Source organism: Scyliorhinus canicula, chromosome 2 (assembly GCF_902713615.1).
Source record: "Scyliorhinus canicula chromosome 2, sScyCan1.1, whole genome shotgun sequence".
Taxonomy (NCBI): domain Eukaryota; kingdom Metazoa; phylum Chordata; class Chondrichthyes; order Carcharhiniformes; family Scyliorhinidae; genus Scyliorhinus; species Scyliorhinus canicula.
In genome coordinates, this window is record NC_052147.1 from 281600744 (window position 1) to 281624101 (window position 23358).

General features: G+C 51.5%; 1 protein-coding gene across 4 annotated transcripts in view; it reads right to left on the reverse strand.

The window, feature by feature from the left end:
• Positions 1-23358, reverse strand: part of slc4a3 (solute carrier family 4 member 3) — a 176938-nt gene that overhangs the window by 30117 nt on the left and 123463 nt on the right. For all 4 annotated transcript variants that reach the window (XR_005459828.1, XM_038790157.1, XM_038790158.1 and 1 more), the window contains 4 exons: positions 18980-19171; positions 12268-12357; positions 9263-9429; positions 5115-5368 (listed from right to left, as the gene is read on the reverse strand). Coding sequence is in view for 3 of the 4 variants with exons in the window: in XM_038790157.1 (XP_038646085.1) it covers positions 5115-5368; positions 9263-9429; positions 12268-12357; positions 18980-19171 (703 nt within the window). In the remaining variant the exon portion in view is untranslated. The remainder of the gene's footprint in view (positions 1-5114; positions 5369-9262; positions 9430-12267; positions 12358-18979; positions 19172-23358) is intronic.

A 23358-nucleotide genomic window follows, 5' to 3' on the forward strand; every position in this document is an offset into this window, starting at 1 on the left:
AGATGGAGTCCATGGATGGGAGGCAGGTTCGTGTGATGGACTGGGCGGTAGTCACGACTCTCTGAAGTTCCTTGCGGTCCTGGGCCGAGCAGTTGCCATACCCAGGCTGTGATGCAGCCCGATAGGATGCTTTCTATAGTGCATCTGTAAAAGTTGGTAAGGGTTAATGTGGACATGCCGAATTTCCTTAGTTTCCTGAGGAAGTATAGGCGCTGTTGTGCTTTCTTGGTGATAGCGTCGACGTGAGTGGACCAGGATAGATTTTTGGTGATGTGCACCCCATGGAATTTGAAACTGCTAACCATCTCCACCTTGGCTCCGTTGATGCTGACAGGGGTGTGTACAGTACTTTGCTTCCTGAAGCCGATGACCAGCTCTTTAGTTTTGCTGGCATTGAGGGAGAGATTGTTGTCGTTACACCACTCCACTAGGTTCTCTATCTCCCTCCTGTATTCGGACTCGTCGTTATTCGAGATCCGGCCCACTATGGTTGTACCGTCAGCAAACTTGTAGATGGAGTTGGAACCAAGTTTTGCCATGCAGTCATGTGTGTACAGGGAGTAGAGTAGGGGGCTAAGTACGCAGCCTTGCGGAGCACCGGTATTGAGGACTATTGTGGAGGAGGTGTTGTTGTTCATTCTTACTGATTGTGGTCTGTTGGTCAGAAAGTCAAGGATCCAGTTGCAGAGTGGAGAGCCAAGTCCTAGGTTTTGGAGCTTTGATATGAGCTTGGCTGGGTTTATGGTGTTGAAGGCGGAGCTGTAGTCAATAAATAGGAGTCTGATGTAGGAGTCCTTGTTTTCGAGATGCTCCAGGGATGAGTGTAGGGCCAGGGAGATGGCGTCTGATGTGGACCGTCAGGGCCACCGGGCGGTAGTCATTGAGGCAAGTTGCCTGGTTGTTCTTTGGTACCGGTATGATGGTGGTCTTCTTGAAGCAGGTGGGGACCTCGCAGTGGAGTAGGGATAGGTTAAAGATGTCTGTGAATACCTCTGCCAGCTGGTATGCGCAGGCTCTGAGTGCACGACCAGGGATCCCGTCCGGGCCCATCGCCTTCCGTGGGTTCACTTTCAGGAAGGCCGATCTGACTTCGGAAACTGTGATGGTGGGTATGGGTGAATTATGGGCTGCTGGGGCACTCGACAGTGGATTGTTGGTTACCTGCTCAAACCGAGCATAGAATGCATTAAGTTCATCGGGGAGGGGTGCGCTGCTGCCCGAGATACTGCTTGGCTTTGCTTTGTAGCCCGTTATGTTGTTTAGTCCTTGCCAAAACCGCCGAGAGTCTCTGTGACTCTAGCTTAGTTTGATATTCTCTCTTGGCATCTCGGATGGCTTTGCGGAGGTCGTACCTGGATTTCTTGTATAGGACAGGGTCGTCTGCCTTGAACGCCTCAGATCTGTCCTTCAGTAGGGAGTCAATCTCGCGGTTGAGCCATGGTTTCCGGTTGGGGAACGTACGTACTGCTTTCTTTGGCACGCAGTCGTCCACACATTTGCTGACGAAGTCTGTGACGGTGGTGGCATACTCATTTAAGTTAGTCGCTGAGTTCTTAAATATGGACCAATCCACTGTCTCTAAGCAGTCACGTAAGAGCTCTTCTGTCTCCTCGGACCAGCACTGCACAACCTTCTTAGCTGGATTCTCCCGCTTGAGTTTCTGCTTGCAAGCCGGGAGAAGGAGCACAGTCTTATGGTCTGATTTCACAAAGTGCAGTCGGGGGATGGAACGGTAGGCGCCCTTGATTTTTGAGTAGCAGTGGTCAAGAGTGTTGTCGCCCCTGGTGGGACAGGAGATGTGCTGGTAGAATTTTGGCAGTACACTCTTGAGGTTGGCTTTGTTGAAGTCTCCGGCCACAATGAACAAGACCTCCGGGTGTTCTGTTTCATAGTTGTCTATAACTGTACAGTTCATCCAGCGCCTTCCTCACTTCTGTCTGGGGTGGGATGTAGACCGCTGTGATAATGGCTGAAGTGAACTCACGTGGAAGATAGTATGGGCGGCACTTTACGGTCAAGTATTCCAGGTCTGGGGAGCAGTAGGTCGCCAGGGTCACCACATCCAAGCTCCAGGAGGAGTTGATGAGGAGACAAACCCCTCCACCCTTCGCTTTGCCTGAAGATGCCGTGCGGTCCGCCCTGTGAATAGAGAAGTCTTCAGGTTGTATGGCACAGTCCAGTGAGGCGGGGGTGAGCCATGTCTCTGTGAAACAGAGCACACAGCAGTCTCTTACGTCCCTCTGAGAGGTAAGTCTGGCGTTAAGTTCATCCAGCTTGTTTTCAATCGCTTGGACGTTTGCCAGGAGTATGCTGGGGAGAGGGGTCTTGAAACCGCGTTGCTTCAGTCTAACCAGCCAGATAAATACTGTAGCTGCCAGGGCGGGTCAGAGGCTGGGAGTTCCACGGCAAGTAACTCACTCCTCCAGACTCCCCAAATCTGTCTGCCACCCACAAGGCATGGGTCCCGTACCAGCCTCCCCGAACAGGCGCCGGAATGTGGTGACTAGGGGCTTTTCACAGTAACTTCATTTGCAGCCTACTCGTGACAATAAGCGATTTTCATTTCATAACCTGCCGACCGCTGCGTTTCCCTCGCTTTCTCGGTCGGCGGCTGCTGCTGGATGATCCTGGGATCCGATGGGAGACGTCAGCCCTTGTGGAAGGGAGGTGGTTGTGTCTGCCGGGGTCCAGGGCGCTGTTTACATTTCTGGGGTCACGTCTGGCAGGGTCCCAGGCGCTGGTTGAGGTAGCGGGGTTGCTAGGGGGGTGGGTGTGCGATCCGGATGGGTCCCGGCGTTCTGCGGGCGCGGGAATACCTTGTAGCGTGTTCGGGTCCTCGCGCGCGGTCTCCGTTGTTTTTGGGGTCCTGGGTCGTGGGCAGGGGCTTCCTGGGGCAGATTGGGCTAGGTCCCATGGTCTGTTCCCTCCCTGGGCGCTCCCAGGGTTGGATCTTGAAGTCGGCACGGTGGGGCCTCCATGTGGATTTTTCTTTCTTCCATCACCAGGTAGGTCGGGTTGCTGGGCGGGCCTCTCTGGGTCGGGTCGCTGGGCGGGCCTCTCTGGGTCGGGTCGCTGGGCGGGTCTCTCGGGGTCGCGTTGGGCTGAACGGCCTCCTTCTTTCTGTACTGTAGGGATTCTATGATCAACTCTGATTAGCAAAACATAGATATTGTAGATTGCTTTATATTTCTGACCTTGTACAATACTTTATTTTGGAAACCTTGGAATTTTGTGCCTTTATTCTCTTCACATGTGTCTACTTTGAAACATTACTGGTCCTTAACTGGATCATAACACTTGAGTCTGGTCCATGATCATAACAAGTTGTTGCAGTGCATCTTGTCGATGGGGCACACTGTTGCCATTGTGCATCGAGGTGGAGGGAATGAACATTTGTAGACAGGGTGCCAATCTTCTTGAGTGTTGTTGGAGCTGCACTCATCCAGGCAAGTAGAGAGTATTCCATTACACTCCTGTCACATGCCTTGTGGGAGGCAGACAGATTTGGGGAGTCTGGAGGAGTGAGTTACTTGCCGTGGAACTCCCAGCCTCTGACCCGCCCTGGCAGCTACAGTATTGATCTGGCTGGTCCAGTTCAGTTTCTGGTCAGGATGTCGTCGACCCCACCCATCACTTTGCTGATGATCGAGAGTAGACTGATGGAGCAGGAAGTGGCTGTTATGTGTCTGGGAATACATTCTCGCTGGTTCTGTGTCATGTGATGTGTGGTGGCGTCAGCAGAGTGTCTGGGCAGGGCGTTGGCCAGATCACCATCCGATTGTGTGAGCCTCTCATCGTGTTTTACAAGAATCCAAAGCGTGGGCACCTCCATACCTTTTGTCTTAGCGGCAACAAACAAAAATATAACTCCTGCTTTTTATGGACAAGACTTAGCTGGGCAATTTTGCATCCTGTTGGGTAGATGCCAGATTTGTAGCTGTACTAGAACAATGTGGCTAGCAGTACGACAAGTTCTGGAGCATAAATCTTCGGTACTATTGCTGGAATGTTACAGGGCCTGTAGTCTCTGCAGTGTCTAGTACCTTCACCGTTTCTTGATTTCATAGATTTCATAGAATTTACAGTGCAGGAGGAGGCCATTCGGCTCATCGAGTCTGCACCGGCTCTTGGAAAGAGCACCCTACCCACGGTCAACACCCCATAACCCAGTAACCCTACCCAACACTAAGGGCAATTTTGGACACTAAGGGCAATTTTTCATGGTCAATCCACCTAACCTGCACATCTTTGGACTGTGGGAGGAAACCGGAGCACCCGGAGGAAACCCACGCAGACACGGGGAGGATGTGCAGACTCCACACACACAGTGACCCAAGCCGGAATGGAACCTGGGACCCTGGAGCTGTAAAGCAATTGTGCTAACCACAATGCTACCATGCTGCCTACCTATCGCGATATCGCGTGGAATGAACTAAATTATTATTATTTTTAAAAATCTTTTTATTAATTTAGACTACCCATTAATTTTTTTTCCAATTAAGGGGCAATTTAGTGTGGCCAATCCACCTACCCTGCACATCTTTGGGTTGTGGGGGTGAAACCCACGCAGACACGGGGAGAATGTGCAAACTCCACACGGACAGTGACCCGGGGCCGGGATTGGAACCCGGGTCCTCAGCGCCGTAGGCTGCAGTGCCAACCACTGTGCCGCCGTGCCGCCCAGTGGAGTGAACTAAAGTAACTGGGGACAGGCATCTGTGTTGCCGGGGCCCTCAGGCGGCAGATATAGATCGGCCCACTCTGCGCCACTGAAGATGGTTGGTCCCGCACGATTTAGGGTTTAGAATTAGGGTCAGCATTTAATGCTGAGGTTAGGGTTAATTGTTGGGGTTCATGTTTTGGGTGAAGATTTCGGGTCAGTCGCTAAGATTTAGAGTTAGTGGTTAGGGTTTTGGGGTAGTTTTTAGGATTTAGAGTTACTGGTTAGGGTTGAGGATTAGCAACAGGTTTTGAGGTGGGATTAGGGTTAGTGGTTAGGATTTGAGATTAGTGATTAGGATTTAGGGTCAGTTGTTTGGGTATGTAGTTAATGGCGGGGGGGGGGGGGGGTCAGTGGTTGCTGCTAAGGTGAAGCAGACCGCTATGTGACTCACCCACGAGGAATGATGCCATGAGTCCAGTGATGCGTTGCTCCTTCACTGCCTCGATCTTCGGTGCCTCTCCTGGCGCGATGTTCTTGCTCATCACCGTCAGGGCATTGACATGAGCGATGGTGCGCACGGTGGCTGCGGCCTGCCACGGGAGCCCGAAGATGCCGCAGGCGCCAGCCCCTACGCCAATGAGCAGCAGGTCGAGGTGGAATCCCGAGCCCTTCACCAGCTGCCGCTCCCGCTTGCTGACGATGAGGCTGGGGAATGAAGAGCGAGCAAACAGAATCGGTTAGCAGCGTCGAGAAAGCAGCTTCTCACACTCCTCCCCACTCTCTCTCACATACTCACCCCTCCCCAATGTATCTGGCAGACAGTCCCTCTTGGAGCTGGTGGGCCAAGCAGCCACTCCGCACTTGCAAGCCTGAATGCATATTTGACTGTGGTAGGCATCACCTGATTCCCCCCCCCCGCTCCTGCCCAGCCGGTGTGCCCCCTCCTGAGACCAGAGGTCCCGAGTCCAACTTAATCTGCTACAGACCTAGGATTAAAACTGGGGAAATGCTTAGTCCACTGCTGCACTGCGTGCTGAGTGCTGCACTGTGTGCTGAGTGCTGCACTGTGTGCTGAGTGCTGCACTGTGAATGCCCCTAGTTTTGGGACATTGGTTAGAACAACCAGAGACCGGGACAGTGTTTTCAATCAACTCTGCTTATCAATCACCAGAGGAACTAGCACCACATTCAGATTCCAGAGTGTCAGCTCTGACTCAGTGGCTGGCACACTCGACCGAGTGGTAAGCTTGTGAGTTTGTGCCTGCTCCAGAGAATTGAGCATACATTTGATGTTGATGGTCACAGCGAGGGAGTGCCGCACTGTCAGAGGGTCAGTACTGAGGGAGTGCTGCACTGTCAGGGGGTCAGTACGGAGTGAGTGCTGCACTGTCATGGGTCAGTACTCAGGGAGTGCTGCACTGTCAGGGGGTCAGTACTGAGGGAGTGCTGCACTGTCAGAGGGTCAGTACTGAGGGAGTGCCGCACTGTCAGAGGGTCAGTACCGAGGGAGTGCTGCACTGTCAGAGGGTCAGTACTGAGGGAGTGCCGCACTGTCAGGGGGTCAGTACTGAGGGAGTGCCGCACTGTCAGAGGGTCAGTACTGAGGGAGAGCTGCACTGCCAGAGGGTCAGTACTGAGGGAGTGCTGCACTGTCAGGGGGTCAGTACCGAGGGAATGCCACACTGTCAGGGGGTCAGTACTGAGGGAGTGCTGCATTGTCAGAGGGTCAATTTTGAAGGAGTGCTGCAGTGTCAGAGGGTCAGTACTGAGGGAGTGCCGCACTGTCAGAGGGTCAGTACTGAGGGAGTGCTGCACTGTCAGAGGGTCAGTACTGAGGGAGTGCTGCACTGTCAGAGGGTCAGTACTGAGGGAGTGCTGCACTGTCAGGGGGTCAGTGCTGAGGGAGTGCTGCACTGTCAGAGGGTCAGTACTGAGGGAGTGCTGCACTGTCAGAGGGTCAGTACTGAGGGAGTGCCGCACTGTCAGGGGGTCAGTACTGAGGGAGTGCTGCACTGTCAGGGGGTCAGTGCTGAGGGAGTGCCGCACTGTCAGAGGGTCAGTGCTGAGGGAGTGCTGCACTGTCAGAGGGTCAGTGCTGAGGGAGTGCCGCACTGTCAGAGGGTCAGTGCTGAGGGAGTGCCGCACTGTCAGAGGGTCAGTGCTGAGGGAGTGCTGCACTGTCAGAGATGCCATTGTTCAGGTGGAAGTAAAAGGTTCCATGGCGCCCATTTTGAAGAGGAGCTGGGGAACTCTCCTCAGTTCTCTGATAATATATTCTTCCCCAACGAACATGACATAAACAGATTTCGATCATAATCACATGTTTTCCTGTGCACGAACATACTGCTGCAGTTCCTGCATTACAACAGTGACTACACTTTAAAATCTACTTCATTGGCTGGAAGGTGCTTCTGGGTGTCCGAGTGAAATACAAGTATGCCTGTCTCCATAAACTCCAGTGGCGGAATTCCCCCACCCCCCGCAGGGTCGGAGAATCGCCCCGGACCGGCGTAAATTCTGCCCCCGCCGTGTCCGGAATTCTCCGCCACCTGGGAATCGGTGGGAGCGGGAATCACGCCCCGCCGGTCAGCGCATCCCCCGCGCCGATTGGCGGGCCCCCTGCGGCGATTCTCCGGCCCGCGATGGGCCGAAGTCCCTCCGCTATCAGGCCTTTCCTGCCGACGTGGTTTAAACCACCTCTGTGCCGGCGGGATTGGTGGCGCGAGCGGGCCCTGCCGGGGAGGGCGCGGGGCGATCGGACCCCGGGGAGTGCCCCCACGGTGGCCTGGCCCACGAGCGGGCCAGTGCCGTGGGGGCACTCTTTTTCTTCCGCCGCCGCCACGGCCTCCACCATGTCGGAGGCGGAAGAGACCTCCTCCACCGTGCATGCGCCGGTGGTGACATCAGCGGCCGCTGACGCTCTGGCGCATGCACGGAGAAGGTCTTTTGGCATAGTGCCAAAGGCCGTTGGCGCCAGTCGGCAGAGCGGTAGCCACTCTGGCGCAGGCCTAGCCCCTAAAGGTGCAGAGAATTCCGCACCTTCATGGGAGGCCCGACGCCGGAGTGGTTGGCGCCACTCCGCCACGCCGGGACCCCCCGCCACGCCGGGTAGGAGAGAATGTCGCCCCAGGAGTCACTGGTAAGTGATCTGGTGCAGAATCTTATGACTGTAGAGCCCCCTAGTGCCTCGGGTGACATTAGTGTTATTCCTTTGAAACAGCAGAGGTCGTCATTCAAAACTCTGGTGCCTGTATCCTCACTTAGTCCCATCCATCCACCATTCCTCGTACTCGCTGATCTATACTGGTTTCTGTTCCGCCAACGCCTCCATTTTAAAACTCTCACCCTCACTTTCAGATCCGTCCGTCGGCACAAGTTCCCCCTATCTTGGTCATCTCCCCCAGCCCTACGACACTGCGAGATCTCCGCACTCCTCCAATTCTGGCCCCCACCTCATTCCTGATTTCCATCGCCGTGCCTTCAATTGTCTGGAGCCCAGGCTCAGAAAGTCCCTCCTTAAACCTCTCCGCCTCTCGCTCCCCCCTTAAGACGTTTCTTAAAACCTTGTTTTGTGACTTCTGCTGAACTGTCCTAATATCTCCTTACATGGCTCTGTGTCAGATGTATGTTTGATTAGATCAGGGTGGCACAGTGGTTAGCATTGTTGTCTCACAGCGCCAGGGGTGAGGTTCAAGGCCTTGGGTAACTGTCTGTGTGGAATCTGTACGTTCTCCCTGTGTCTGCGTGGGTTTCCTCTGGGTGCTTTGGTTTCCTCCCACAGTCCAAAGATGTGCAGGTTAGGGAGATTGGCCATGATAAGTTGCCCTTAGTGTCCAAAAGATTAGGTCGGGTTATTGGGTTCGGGGATAGGGTGGGTTGCGTGGGCTTAGATGGGGTGCTCTTTCAGAGGATCGATGTAAACTCGATGGGCTGAATGGCCTCCTTCTGCACTGTACTATGATTTTCCTATGAAATACCTTTATTTTCCTATGAAATCCAAATAGCTTTGGAACGGGTGCAGAGGAGATTTACCAGGATGTTGCCTGGTATGGAGGGAAAATCTTATGAGGAAAGGCTGATGGACTTGAGGTTGTTTTCGTTAGAGAGAAGAAGGTTAAGAGGTGACCTAATAGAGGCATACAAAATGATCAGAGGGTTAGATAGGGTGGACAGTGAGAGCCTTCTCCCGCGGATGGAGGTGGCTAGTACGAGGGGACATAGCCTTAAATTGAGGGGTAATAGATATAGGACAGAGGTCAGAGGTGGGTTTTTTACGCAGAGTGGTGAGGCCGTGGAATGCCCTACCTGCAGCAGTAGTGAACTCGCCAACATTGAGGGCATTTAAAAGTTTATTGGATAAGCATATGGATGATAAGGGCATAGTGTAGGTTAGATGGCCTTTAGTTTTTTCCATGTCGATGCAACATCGAGGGCCGAAGGGCCTGTACTGCGCTGTATCGTTCTATTCTATTCTATTCTACCTAGGGATGTTTTAAAGCACTATATAAATGAAAGTTACAGAGTCCGGCGCGGGGGGTGGTAATCCTGGTTAATGGCACACAGCTGGAAGATGGGGAGGTGTGAGGGAGCTGTACTCACGTGGTAATGTTGGTCTCCAGGAAGATGAGGATGAAGAGGAGCAAGGCTGGGATCACCGAGCCAAATATCATCCAGGTTGGGAAGTTCTGCTCCGTCCCCAGTGGGTGAATGAACCAGCCGCGCTTCATTGGGGAGGTGACGGAGAACTCCAGGGGGACATTTAGTTTCTGTGGAGTGAAAAACAGGCCAGCGTTAGCAACCAGGACAGGTCACAATTCGCCTTCTGCTGACCAAATATCCCAAATCCCACCCTGTCTGCATTCAATGAGATAACGCTGCTTTATTAATTAATTCCTTCCACCCACCTTGGTACCTTACAAGCTTGACTGGCAAACATCGATTGATTGGATTTTTAAAAATGTTCTTTTAAATTTAGAGTACCCAATTATTTTTTCCAATTTTAGGGGCAATTTAGCGTGGCCAATCCACCTAACCTGCACATCTTTGGGTTGTGGGGGCGAAACCCACGCAGACACGGGGAGAATGTGCAAACTGCACACGGACAGTGACCCAGGGCCGGGATTCGAACCCGGGTCCTCAGCGCCGTAGGCAGCAATGCTAACCACTGTGCCACCGTGCTGCCCGATTGGATTTTAAATTAATCATCAAGCTAACATCTATGGCAGAGAGAGGGCGAGAGAGTTTCACACATCGACCACCCTGTGTGCACAATGGCATTTTCTGAACTCCTCTCGTGTACTGTCTTGCCCTGAGTGATGTCCCCTTGTTTTCAGGCCCCCATCAGAGTTTAGAACACACATGTATCCAGCCCAGCTAGTTCATGCTCCAAATGCGTAATATCCTGCATGGGACCTACTGGGTTGGATTGCTGGTCTTCCCTGTGCTCTTTGCGGAGTATGACCTCCCCAACTGGGGGCGGGGTATCCCTATTACCCAGAGCTACGGTAGCACAGTGGTTGGCACAGTTGCTTCACAGCGCCAGGGTCCCAGGTTTGATTCCCGGCTTGGGTCACTGTCTGTGCAGAGTCTGCACGTTCTCCCCGTGTCTGCGTGTAAGGCACTGACCCAGATGGAACCCGGTCAGGGTCTACAGGGAAGGGTATATATATCGTTTGTAAATGAAACTTTGTTCTTATTTTTACTTAGTGTGGATTCTTCCTGTCCTTATTAAAAAATGGATCATCACCCACCCTTCTGTATCTAAACCTGTCACCTATCCCTTTCTCCCTCTCTTCTCCAGCTTTCCCACACACACCCTCGTCACCCCGACCACTCACTGTGGTCACGGAATCATAGAATTGTTGCAGCACAGAAGGAGGCCATTTGGTCCGGCGTGTCAGCTCCGGCTCCCTGCACCCACCCCGTGCCCTCCACCTGTCACCCTGCACAGCTTCAATTGGGCCTGCCTCTGCCATACTCTTGAGGTGGCACATCCCCGATCTTAACCGCTGGCTGCGCACAAGGGTCTCGGTTCCGGGCCCACTCTGTGCACCAGGCTTTTCTCCACAGTTTAGTGACTGATCTGGGGGAAAAGTCACAGTTGTTTAGATATCCCCCTGTGTACGGAGCGGATTGGGAGAAACTGTTCGCATTCGGGAAAGGATGGAGAACAGGAGGGGACAGATTTAAACCATTTGGAAAGAGAAGTGAGGGAGACAGGAGGCAAAACATTTTCACCCGGCGAGAGGTTTGTGTCTGGAATGCGCTGCCTGAGAGTGTGGCGGAGGCAGGTTCAAATCGAGAGTTTCCAAAGGGAATTAGATAGTTCTCTGAAAAGGAAGGTTGCGCAGGGTTATGGGGAGAAGGTTGGAGAATGGAACTGAGATGATTGCTCATTCACAGAGCTGTGCAGAACGATGGGCTGAATGGCCTCCTTCTGCACCGTAATAACTTCTTCCCTCTCCAGGTAAATTGGTTCCTCTGTTTGGTTGCTTGGTACCGATCCCATATCGATCGCCGTAGGTTTTGCCAGTCCAGTAATAATTACACATATACGCTTCAGCTACTCGGAGCATGAGGATCCAGACTCAATTTATACCTGGAGAGGAAAGGCTGAATAAACCTTTTCCATTGTGAAGTATCTAACCCCTTACAGATTCTCCTTCCTAATGTTGACTTTTCTTTTGGAAAGTTTTGGGAGGGGGGGGGGGGGGACGTGTAACAGGATTGCCCCCTTAGCCAGCCCCAACCCAATCGCGCAGCCTCTCACTTCTTTGATCCCACGTTCAGCAAGGGTGATGAAGGAACACTCGCCCTCACATAAATACAGGGCTGGATTCTCTGATTCTGCGAGTAAGTGCCGATACAGGCGTGGGAACTGTGGTGTTTTACGGCGCCAAACCGTCGCCGCTTCTGGGACCGGTGAGGGGCCAGCAGTGGGGCCGGGTAAAGCCCCTAGCTCCCGTGCCAAAAAAGGCTGGAGAACGGCCGGGCCCCGGTCCGCGCATGCGCAGAGCGACGACCTGCAGTGGTACGGCCCTACAGGACAACCCCTGGCCACCCCCCCACCAGTACCCCAGCCCTTGCTGAGCCCCCCCCCCCTCCCGGCCAGCAGCACGGCTCTCGGCTGCGGCCGCCGTGCCGTGTTCCCGACTGTTCAAACTACACGTCAACTGCGCGGTTGGGAACTCGGCCCATCGGGGGTGGAGCATCGGGGAGGGCCTTATGATGACGTGCCAACGCTGTGCGGCGCGATGATGCCATTTCGAAGAGGGCGGAGACTCGGAAACCGGCGTCAAACCGGCACCGCCCCCGATTTGGGCGTCGGAAAGCATTCTCCGCCAGATCACCCGTTAAGATATCGGCATCGGGCAATGGAGAATCCCGCCCACAGTCTCACCAATGAGCCAGCAGTGTCACATCTGATATCCTGCAAGGACCCTGGAGCTGTCTGTCACTGGGGTACAGACTCAACTGTACCACAAGACGCCCCCTTCTCTTCACTATTAGGACCCGCATGGTTGAGTGTCACTCTGCGTTCACCCCTTACAATTTTCCGTGTGCGCACGCAGACACATGTACGCACATTGTACACACATAGTTACCTTGGTGTAGGTGTCTATGATTAAGATGTCCACCGATACCATCAACAGGAGTGAAATGGGAATGCCAAAGTCTCCAATGATGCGTCGGGCCTGGAGGAGGGCAAATAAAATGTTAGATTTTTTTGCTGATGATAGGGAGCTTATTACTGCACATGACTAAAGTCAGGAACGTGCGGGTGGGTAAACAGGCAAGCTCCCCTCTTCAGTGGCCCAATGCTGACTGTTCACCACCTTGGAGTCCAGGGTGGGTGAAGTTACCTTGGAAACCTTACAATCAACCCCTGAAAATCACCCTGTGCATTTTGACTGGAGGATTGGTGAGCGTGGGAGATAGGATCAATGGGGAGCTGTTCCCTCCAATCCCACGTTAATGCTCCTCCAATCGCGGGTCCCCTTCGTCCCACTCTATATTTTACGATCCTGTTCTTTTACCTTGTCTGGGGCGTCCAGCAGCACGGTCCCGATGTTGGGCAGGAACCTCCCCTGCGATCCCTGGTGAGTCCTCCCAGCGGCTCGCTAAGTTCCGCATTGTTGCAGATACCTTACTGCAGGGGATGAGGGGAGTTTTTAAATTTTCTTCATGTGGGACGTGGATGTTACTGGCAAGGGACAGGCTTTTTCACATTCTACGAAGGGTGCGGGTGCGGCTAACTAAATAGCTTCTTTAAAAATACCACACTGTCTTCTTTCTCTGGCCTCAGGCTTGGCTTTCATAGAATTTACAGTGCAGAAGGAGACCATTCGGCCCATTGAGTCTGCACCAGCCCTTGGAAAGAGCACCCTGCTGAAGCACACACACACCTCCACCCTATCCCAGTAACCCCGTCAAACCTTTTTGGACAACTAAGGGCAATTTAGAATGGCCACTGACCCCTGACCCACAGCAATGGCTTCCAATGTGTTTGTTTTTATATTCGTTCATGGGATGTGGGCATCGCTGGCTAGATCAGCATTCATTCCCCATCCCCAAGGGCATTTAAGATTCAACCACATTGCTGTAGTTCAGGGGTCACAGTTAGGCCAGACCAGGTAAGGACGGCAGATTTCCTTCCCTAACGGACATTAGTGAACCTGATTTTCTTTTAACGGCAATCAACCACAGTTTCATGGCTGCCATTACTGACACTAACTTTATATTCCAGATTTTATGAATTCAATTTAAATTGTCCTTGCGGCTGTGGTGAGATTTGATCCCGTGTCTCCAGAGCATTAGTTTGGGTCGGTGGTTAACTCGTCCAGTGACATCATCACTGTGCCACCATCTTGAAAATATTATCTGTTGTTTTAAAAACCCATCTGGTTCACTCATGTCCCTTTTGAGAAGGAAATCTGCCGTCCTTATCCGGTCTGGCCTACATGTGACCCCTGACCCACGGCAATGTGGTCGACTCTGAACCGCCCCTCTGAAATGTCCGAGCGGGACACTAATTTCAAGGACAATTAGGGGTGGACAACAAATGCTGGTCTTGCTGCTGACGCCCACATCCCATGAAAGAATAAAGGACTTCAAGTGAATCAGGGGGCAGAGGTGAGTAGAGTAGCCATCACCAAGGAGAAGGTGCTGGGGAAGCTGAAAGGTCTGAAGGTGGATAAATCACCCGGACCGGTTGGACTACACCCCAGGGCTCTGAAGGAGATAGTGGAGGAGATTGTGGAGGCATTGGTGGTTAGTATCTTCCAGGAATCACTGGAGAAAGGAAGGGTCCCAGAGGACTGGAAAATGGCTAATGTAACACCCCTGTTTAAGAAGGGAGGGAGGCAGAATACGGGAAATTATAGGCCGGTTAGCCTGACTTCGGTCATTGGTAAGAATTTAGAGTCCGTTACTAAAGATGAGATCGTGGACTACTTGGAAGTGCATGATAAAATAGGACTGAATTAGCATGGCTTCATCAAGGGGAGGTCACGTCTGACAAATCTGAGAGAGTTCTTTGAGGAGGAAATGAGGAAGATAGTCAAACAAAAACCCCTGGACATGATCTATTTAGATTTCCAGAAGGTCTTTGACAAGGTGCCGCATTGGAGAATGTTAAATAAGTTAAGAGCGGGCAGCACGGTGGCACAGTGGGTTAGCCCTGCTGCCTCACGGCGCCGAAGTCCCAGATTTGATCCCGGCTGTGGGTCATTGTCCGTGTGGAGTTTGCACATTCTCCCCATGTTTGTGTGGGTTTCTCCCCCACAACCCAAAGATGTGAATTGGCCAGGCTAAATTGCCCCTTAATTGGAAAAAGAAATTAATTAGGTACGTGAAATTAATTTTTAAAAATTTGTTAAGAGCCCATGTTAGGGGCAAGGTATTGGCATGGGTAGAGGATTGGCTGACTGGCAGAAGGCAGAGAGTGGGGATAAAGGGGTCTTTTTCAGGATGGCAGCTGGTGACTAGTGGTGTGGCTCAGGGGTCTGTGCTGGGACCATAACTTTTCACAATATACATTAATGATCTGGAAGAAGGTACTGAGGACATTGTTGCTAAATTTGCAGATGATACAAAGATATGTAGAGCAACTGGTTGAGGGAGTGGGAAGGATGCAGAAGGATTTGGACGGACCAGGAGAGTGGGCAAAGAAGTGGCAGATGGAAGCCAATGTGGAAAAGTGTGAGGTTATGCACTTTGGAAGGAGAAATGGAGGCATTGACTATTTTCTAAATGGGAAGGTACTTAGGAAATCAGAAGCACAAAGGGACTTGGGAGTCCTTGTTCACGATTTTCTTGAGGTTAACGTGCAGGTTCAGTCGGCAGTTAGGAAGGCAAATGCAATGTTGGCATTCATGTCAAGAGGGCTAGAATACAAGACCAGCGGTGTACTCTTAAGGCTGTATAAGGCTCTGGTCAGACCCCATTTGGAGTATTGTGAGCAGTTTTGGGTCCCGTATTTAAGGAAGGACGTGCTGGCCTTGGAAAGGGTCCAGAGGACGTTCACAAGAATGATCCCTGGAATGAAGAGCTTGGCATATGAGGAACGGTTGAGGACTCTGGGGCTGTACTCGTTGGAGTTTAGAAGGATGAGGGGGGTATCTTATTGAAACTTACAGGATTCTGCGAGGCCTGGATAGAGTGGACGTGGAGAGGATGTTTCCACTTGTAGGAAAAACTAGAAGCAGAGGACACCCATCTCAGACTAAAGGGACGATCCTATAAAACAGAGATGAGGAGGAATTTCTGCAGCCAGAGGCTGGTGAATCTGTGGAACTCTTTGCCTCCGAAGGCTGTGGAGGCAAATCACTGAGTGTCTTTAAGACCGAGATAGATAGGTTCTTGATCAATAAGAGGATCAGGGGTTGTGGGAGGAAGGCAGGAGAATGGCGGAGCAGACTTGATGGGACGAATGGCCTAATTCTGCTCCTATGTCTTATGATCTATATGGTTTTATGATGCGAGTCTTCTTGTTGGTTCAGGCATTGCCGGCCAGTTTCAGAATTTGACACAATGTGTGTGTGAGTGTCTCTCTCCCACCAGTGCCGGGTGTAGGGAGGTGGTCAAGGATTATCTTTTGCCTGTGTTTTTGTAAATTCTGTTCAGTAACTTGGTACTTTGAAGTGATATTTCTAAGAAGGTATCTTGAACCAGACTTGAATTGAAAGGATATTATGCATCCTGCACAGGGAGAAAACACTCATCCGCGTTGTGAGTGAGTCTCAGTTAGCTGAGAATTGAAATTCTTGATTAGATTACAACTTTGAATGTTATTCTATTTTCAGCCGGTTTACACCTTGCCCTCTCTCCCTCTAATGAAAATTGCTTATTGTCACGAGTAGGCTTCAAACAAAGTTACTGTGAAAAGCCCCTAGTCGCCACATTCCGGCGCCTGTTCGGGGAGGCTGGTACGGGAATTGAACCCGCGCTGCTGCTGTGCCTTGGTCTGCTTTAAAAGCCAGCGATTTAGCCCAGTGTGCTAAAGGGATTTGGGGCAGAGGGGAGGGTTGAGCTTTGAGATTGCATGGACGGGATTCTCCCCATACATCCTGACCCAGATGTTATTTGATGGAGGGACAGGCAGGGTCTCGGGCCTAATGGCCAATTCGGGATCTTTTCCCGGCCAGCCTCAATTTTGCCTCCATCGGAAGCCCCCTTCTTTTTCTTTTCCTTTTTAAAAATAAATTTAGAGTACCAAATTCATTTTTTCCAATTAAGGGGCAATTTAGCGTGGCCAATCCACCTACCCTGCACACCTTTGGATTTTGGGGGCGAAACCCACGCAAACACGGGGAGAATGTGCAAACTCCACACGGACAGCGACCCAGAGCCGGGATCGAACCTGGGACCTCGATGCCGTGAGGCAGCAGTGCTAACCACTGCGCCACTGTGCTGCCTGGAAGCCCACTTCTCACTGCGAACATCCTCCCCTCAACGACCAGATACCTCTCGACTTCTCTCCATCCCAGCCAATGCATTGATAGCTTGCTCCTCTCCCCCTCCCACCCCCTCGCAACCCCCCTTCTCTCCCGTCCCAGGGTCCCCTGCAACTTAGCTGGTCCTCAAGTTCCCGGGACGGAGTCTCAGGCACGGCGTTCCAGTGCTTCATCACCTCAGCCAATCTGATTGGCCGACGAAGAATTCAGGCCCTTTAGAATCTCAAGAAGAGCCCATGCAAAATAAAATACCTTTACCCCCTGTCGGTGTCCCATTTGAATCTGAGCTGAGGTTCTGACCCAGTATGTCCTCTCCATCAGCATGCCTATCTATCGGAACCTCTGTGACAATGTCCAACTCCATTCCAGCCTTAAATCCACCTGCTGTTGAAAATCTGCATTCATGGGCCTCCTACCTCCTTCTTCACAGGTTTCCACCTTTCACATTAATCTCTGCTCATCTAAAACTCCCATTCACTCAACACACTTTCTGTTCACTGATAACTCTGGTTCTGGCAACACCTCAACTTCGAAGTCTGCATCCATGCGTTGCAACTTCTTTCCATGCCTTACTCCAGTACCTTTGACTTCTATTCCCCTGCCACGCACCACGCCCAACCCCTCCCCATCACCTCCCTCCCCATCTCTCCAACAACCTCCAGCCCTTGAACCCTCCGAGATCCCTGACCTCTAATTTTGGCCTCCTGGTTCAGAAGGTCACCCTGTTACATTCATGAAGGAGACTCTGCACTGATTTCAAATCGCTGGTGACCATGTCTATTGCCAGCTGGGCCCTAAGCTCTGAGATTCCCTCCCGAAACCTTCCCACCTCTCTCTCATCCTTTATGATGCCTCTTAAGGGCGGCACGGTAGCACAGTGGTTAGCGCTGTTGCTTCACAGCTCCAGGGTCCCGGGTTCTACGCCCAGCATGGGTCACTGTCTGTGCGGAGTCTGCACGTTCTCCCCGTGTCTGCGTGGGTTTCCTCCCACAGTCCAAAGATGTGCAGTTTAGGTGGTAAATTTCCCTTAGTGTCCAAAAAAAAAGGTTAGGTGGGGTTACTGGGATAGGGTGGAGATGTGGGCTTCGGTAGGGTGCCCTTTCCAAGGGCCGGTGCAGACTCGATGGTCCTTACGTTGGCCTTCATTGCGAGAGGTTTCGAGTACAGAAGCAGGGATGTGTTGCTAAAATTATACAGGGCCTTGGTGAGGCCACACCTCGAATATTGTGTGCAGTTTTGGACTCCTTCTGAGGAAGGATGTTTTTGCTCTTGAGGGAGTGCAGCGAAGGTTTACCAGGCTGGTTCCAGGGATGGCGGGACTGTCATATGAGGAGAGATTTACTAAATTCGGATTGTTCTCACTGGAGTTCAGAAGAATGAAGGGGGATCTCATAGAGACTTATAAAAAACTAACAGGACTAGGCAGGGTAGATGCAGGGAAGACGTTACCAATGATGGGTGTGTCCAGGGATGGTTTAACACAGGACTAAAGAGCTGGCTTTTAAAGCAGACCAAGGCAGGCCAGCAGCACGGTTCAATTCCTGTACCAGCCTCTCCGAACAGGCGCCGGAATGTGGCGACTAGGGGCTTTTCACAGTAACTTCATTTGAAGCCTACTCGTGACAATAAGCGATTTTAATTTAATTTAATTTCAGAACCAGGGCTCACAGCCTGAGGATTCAGCCATTTCGGACAGAGATGAGGAGACATTTCTTCACATAAAGACTGGTGAGCCTGTGGAATTCATTGCCACAGGAAGTGGTTGATGCTAAAACTTTGAATATATTCAAGAGGCGGCTGGATCTAGCACTTGGGGCGAACGGGATCAAAGGCTATGGGGAGAAAGCAGGATTAGGCTATTGAGTTGGATGATCAGCCATGATCGTGATGAATGGCGGAGCAGGCTCGAAGGGCCAAAAGGCCTCCTCCTGCTCCTATCTTCTATGTATCTATATATCTTTTGCACTGTAAATTCTATGATTCTATGATAATGGTTCAAGAAAGCAGTTCACTGCCACCTTCTCAAGGGAAATTAGGATTGGCAATAAATGCTGGCCGAGCTAGCAACGCCCATATCCCATAAATCAATGAAAAAATAACACAGAACACTTTGACCAAAGATTTCACCACCTGTCCCGGTATCCCCTCCTGTTGCTGGGTGTTGCCCGAGTTGTGACAGGGCAGGGTATAGCGAGGTGGGGCACAAATTCTGTGCCAGTGCCGCATTCCGAGTCAGCCGCATTGCTGTGGATCTGGATTCACATTTGGCCAGAGCCAAATCTGACGGCAGATTTCCACTGGGGAAGCAGGTGGGGTTTTATGGCAATCTGGTAGTTTCCTGGTCATTGCCCCACATACTTACACTTCCTCCTAGGAACCGGCTATTTCGGAATTTCCTCATGAAAAAGGCAAGGAAGAAGGTGCCAACCATCATGACGAGAGACAGCAAGGCCGTGTTGGGTTGCTGTGTGGGGTGCTTAGCAGGCTGCGTAAAATTGGATCTCTGCTGATTAATTGCTGGATAGATGTCCAGAAGTGGATTTTCCTGAAAGACCTGGAGGTAGGAGGGGAAAAAGAAATCAGCACCACACAACACAGGGCGATCATGGAATCGTCGATTCATACAGGAGGAGGCCATTCGACCCATTGTACATGTGCTAGCTCTTTGAAAGGGCTGTCCAATTAGTCCCACTCCCCTGCTCCTTCCCCAGAGCCCTGCAAATGATTCCTCTCTGAGTATTTATCCAATTCCCTTAAGAAAGGCCCTACTGAATCAGCTTCCACATTCAGGCAGTGCATTCCAGCTCACAACAACTCGCTGCAGGAGATGTTTTTTTTTATTCATGTGTCACTGCTGGTTCTTATGATAATTACTTTAAATCTGTGCCCTCTGATCACCGAACCGTCTGCCTCGGGAAATGGCTTTCCCATGAGGAAGGCAGCACTGTGGTAATGTTACTGGACTAATCGCCCAAAAGATCTGGAAGAATTGACATTCAATGGCATTACCATCGCTGAATCCCCCACTATCAACAACCCGGGGTTACTATTGGCCATAAACTGAACTCAACCAGTCACATTAATACTGTGGCTATAAGAGCAGGTCAGAGGCTGGGAGCCCTGCGGTGAGTAACTCACCCCCTGATTCCCCAAATCCTGTCCCCCATCTACAAGGTACAAGGCAGGAGTGTAATGGAATACTTTCCACTTGCCTGGATGAGTGCAGCTCCAGCAACACTCAATAAGCTCGACACCATCCAGGACTAAGCAGCCCCGCTTGATTGGCGCCCCATCCACCCCAATCCCAGTAACCCTACCTTCCAACGCTAATTTAAAAATAAATAAATTTAGAATACCCAATTAATTTTTTCCAATTAAGGGGCAATTTAGCGTGGCCAATTCACCTACCCTGCACATCTTTGGGTTGTGGGGGCGAAACCCACGCAGACACGGGGAGAATGTGCAAACTCCACACGGACAGTGACCCAGAGCCAGGATCGAACCTGGGACTTCAACGCCATGAAAATGAAAATGAAATGAAATGAGGCAGCAGGGCTAACCCACTGCGCCACCGTGCTGATCCTGGCCACCCTTAATTGGAAAAAATGAATTGGGTACTCTAAATTTATTTTTTAAAAAGGACGGCCCGAGCGGACAGGACCTTGTCCCACACACGGATGACGTGGCCAGCGACTCCTGTGGCCACACCGTTCACACGGTGAGCAGTCAGCCTCACCCGAATCCTCGGCCAGGGTGTCCCTCAAGGCTTCGAGTCAGGAGGCCTGGGGCCAAGTGCCTGCCAGCGACCCGTCCTGGGCCATGAAAGGCGGGGAGGGCTGTGGCGCCACAAGGCATTAACTTCCATCCCCTGTAATCCTCGTTACCCAGGGCTGCACTTTCCTGGAAAAGAGAGGTTCGCAATACCTGTTGGAAAGTTAGGGTCTCTTCACCCGAAAGCCGCTTTTGGATTTCACGGTTGTTGATGCCAGAAGCTAACGGGTGCCGAAGCACGTCTGCAAGAACAGGCCCATAATCGCAATGTTCGACGGGAGGTTTTCAACCGGGATACATACTTGGCAACTGACCCTTCCTCAGACCGTTCCGCTGTATTCAACCAATACCTTTGCACAATGGCCAAAGGTGTAGGGGTAAATGGTCTCCACAGAAAGCATTCTTTCTGGTTGTATCACAGCTTGGTATGGTTCCTGCTCTGCCCAAGACCGCAGGAAACTACAAGATGTCGTGAATGTAGCCCAGTCCATCAAGCAAACCAGCCTCCCATCCATTGACTCTATCTATAATTCCCGCTGCCTTAGAAAGGCAGCCAGCATAATTAAGGACCCCACGCACCCCGGACATACTCTCTTCCACCTCCTTCCGTCAGGAAAAAGATACCAAAGTTTGAGGTGGTTGAACGTTACTGTATTTATTTAGTTATTGTCATGTGTACCAAGGTACAATGAAAAGTATTGTTCTGCTTACAGTCCAGGCAGATCGTTCCATACATGAAAACATAAACATGCAATAATAACAGTTAAGATGTAAGAAGAGGATCTGTCGGGGAGAATTTGCAGAGAGTCACCACGCTCTGTCACCATCTTGGAAAACCATCTACTTTAAATTTTTTAATCCAGCTGCAGCCTGTTGTTTTTTTTTTTTGCCCGTTTTTGACCTTAGTTCTGCATCATCGCCTTTGGCTTCTTCTTTCTCCTTTGCTCCTCCAGCCCCTGCTGTTGGACTTCTCCGGGGGTTTCCTCCCTCTGTTCCTGGCATCACCGCTGCCTTTCCTCCGGCCACACAGGGCCCGGCCTGCTGCTGCTGTGGCTGTGGGGAGCTGGGCCGCCTCCCCGGTGAGTGGAGATGTTATAGGCGGCCTCACTGCCCCCTGGCTGCTGTGTCTTGCTTCCTTCCACCGTGTCCGGGCCTCATTGTGCCAAACCTACCCCTGCCCGCTGGACTGCCTCCCCGGCGGCACCAACACCAGCAGCTCCGCCGATTCGGGCCTGCTGTTGCCCCATCTCCGGCCTTTCCGTGAGCGTCCGTCACGGAGCGCGCTCTTTCGGAGCCATTTCATTTACATCCTCCCGCGCTGTTCAGAATACCTGCATCAGCCTCTCGCTGTCTCCGGCCACTTCTCCGATTCGTCGACAGGATCTCATTTGAAGGAGAATGGAATTATAGTGATGGGTTCAGTGTTACCAAAACCGACAGCCGCACTCAGCACAGCAATGGACGTGGAGCCACTTGGCCTTTCCAAAATCCGGTACTGCCGGAAATGTGGGGCCCCGAATAACAGCAAATGTGTGAGCACCGCAGGCCGTCTGCAAGGTTACTGTTTGGCGGTCGCATTGGGCTTGAAGAAATAGCGGAGCTGTTCCTTAAATTGCTTCCATGACTCGTGGGGTCAAACGTAGCTAAGCAACCAAAGGGAGGCACAGTTTAGACAAGCAACTTTGGTCGAGGCGAACAAAGTTTCCAGAGGTGGAGAGGTGGCAGAGTAGCATGTCAACGGCTTCCGGTTTTTGTCCTCGTCGCCAGTTTAGTAGCAAAAGAAGTAATTCAAGTAGCAAACAGAAACTTATTATTAACACAGTAGTATGTACACCAGTGACCCGGTTGAAAGTCACCGGTCCTTTCTCTCTATCGGCCGTTACATTCTGGCCGACCTTATATAGAATGTAACCCCGTTCCCTGTTTAGCTTGGGGGCAGGGGGGGGGGGGGGGGGGGGGGGGGTTCATACTCCTCGAGCCACATGGGGCCCGGCAGGTGGGGAAACTTTAATTCAACCAATTAAATATATTGGGAATATAAAGCTAGTCTCAGTAATGGTGACAATGAAGCTATTGCCGGTTGTTGTAAAAATCCATCTGGCTCATTAATGCCCCCTTAGGGAAGGAAATCTGCCACCCTTACCCCGTCTGACCTACATGTGACTCCAGACCCACAGCAACGTGACTGGCTCTTAAATGCCCCTCTGAAATGGTTCACAGAGTCACCGAGTTGCATTGCAGAAGCAGATTCAGCACCGTTTTCTCCAGTGAATGATTTTTGCACAGCGCCATGTGTCCTGTTGGTTTATGGCTCGGGGGCCTTGCATTAACACACACACACAATTAAACTTCATTTCAAACTAAGTGGAGCACGTTTATAGATTCAGATTAATTTTTAAATTTAGAGTGCCCAATTCTTTTTTTCCAATTAAGAGGCAATTTAGCGTGGCCAATCCACCTAGCCTGCACATCTTTGGGTTGTGGGGGCGAGGCCCATGCAAACACGGGGAGAATGTGCAAACCCCACACGGATAGTGACCCAGGGCCGGGATTGAACCCGGGACCTCGGTGCCGTGAGGTTGCAGTGCTAACCACTGCGCCACCGTGCAGCCCAGTAGATTCAGATTTTGAAGCCACTTTTCTATTGGGCTAGCACCGCCAATACCCAACAAGCAGATCCTCTCGGCCAGTGTGAAAGCAGTTTAAACACAATTTTTGTAAAGAATGCCTTTCGTTTTCCCTAATCCTCACTTGTGAACCAAAGTTCCCACCAATATTAACAAAACCGAGAGGAAGCTGAAATCTAAATATTAATGAATAATGAAGAAATAGAGAGAGACGGACCGAGGAAGGGCAGAAGGTTTGTTTTTAGTTCGGGCAGCATGGTCGGCACAGGCTTGGAGGGCCGAAGGGCCTGTTCCTGTGCTGTACTTTTCTTTGTTCTTTGTTACTGATATCTTCCTCAAAAGG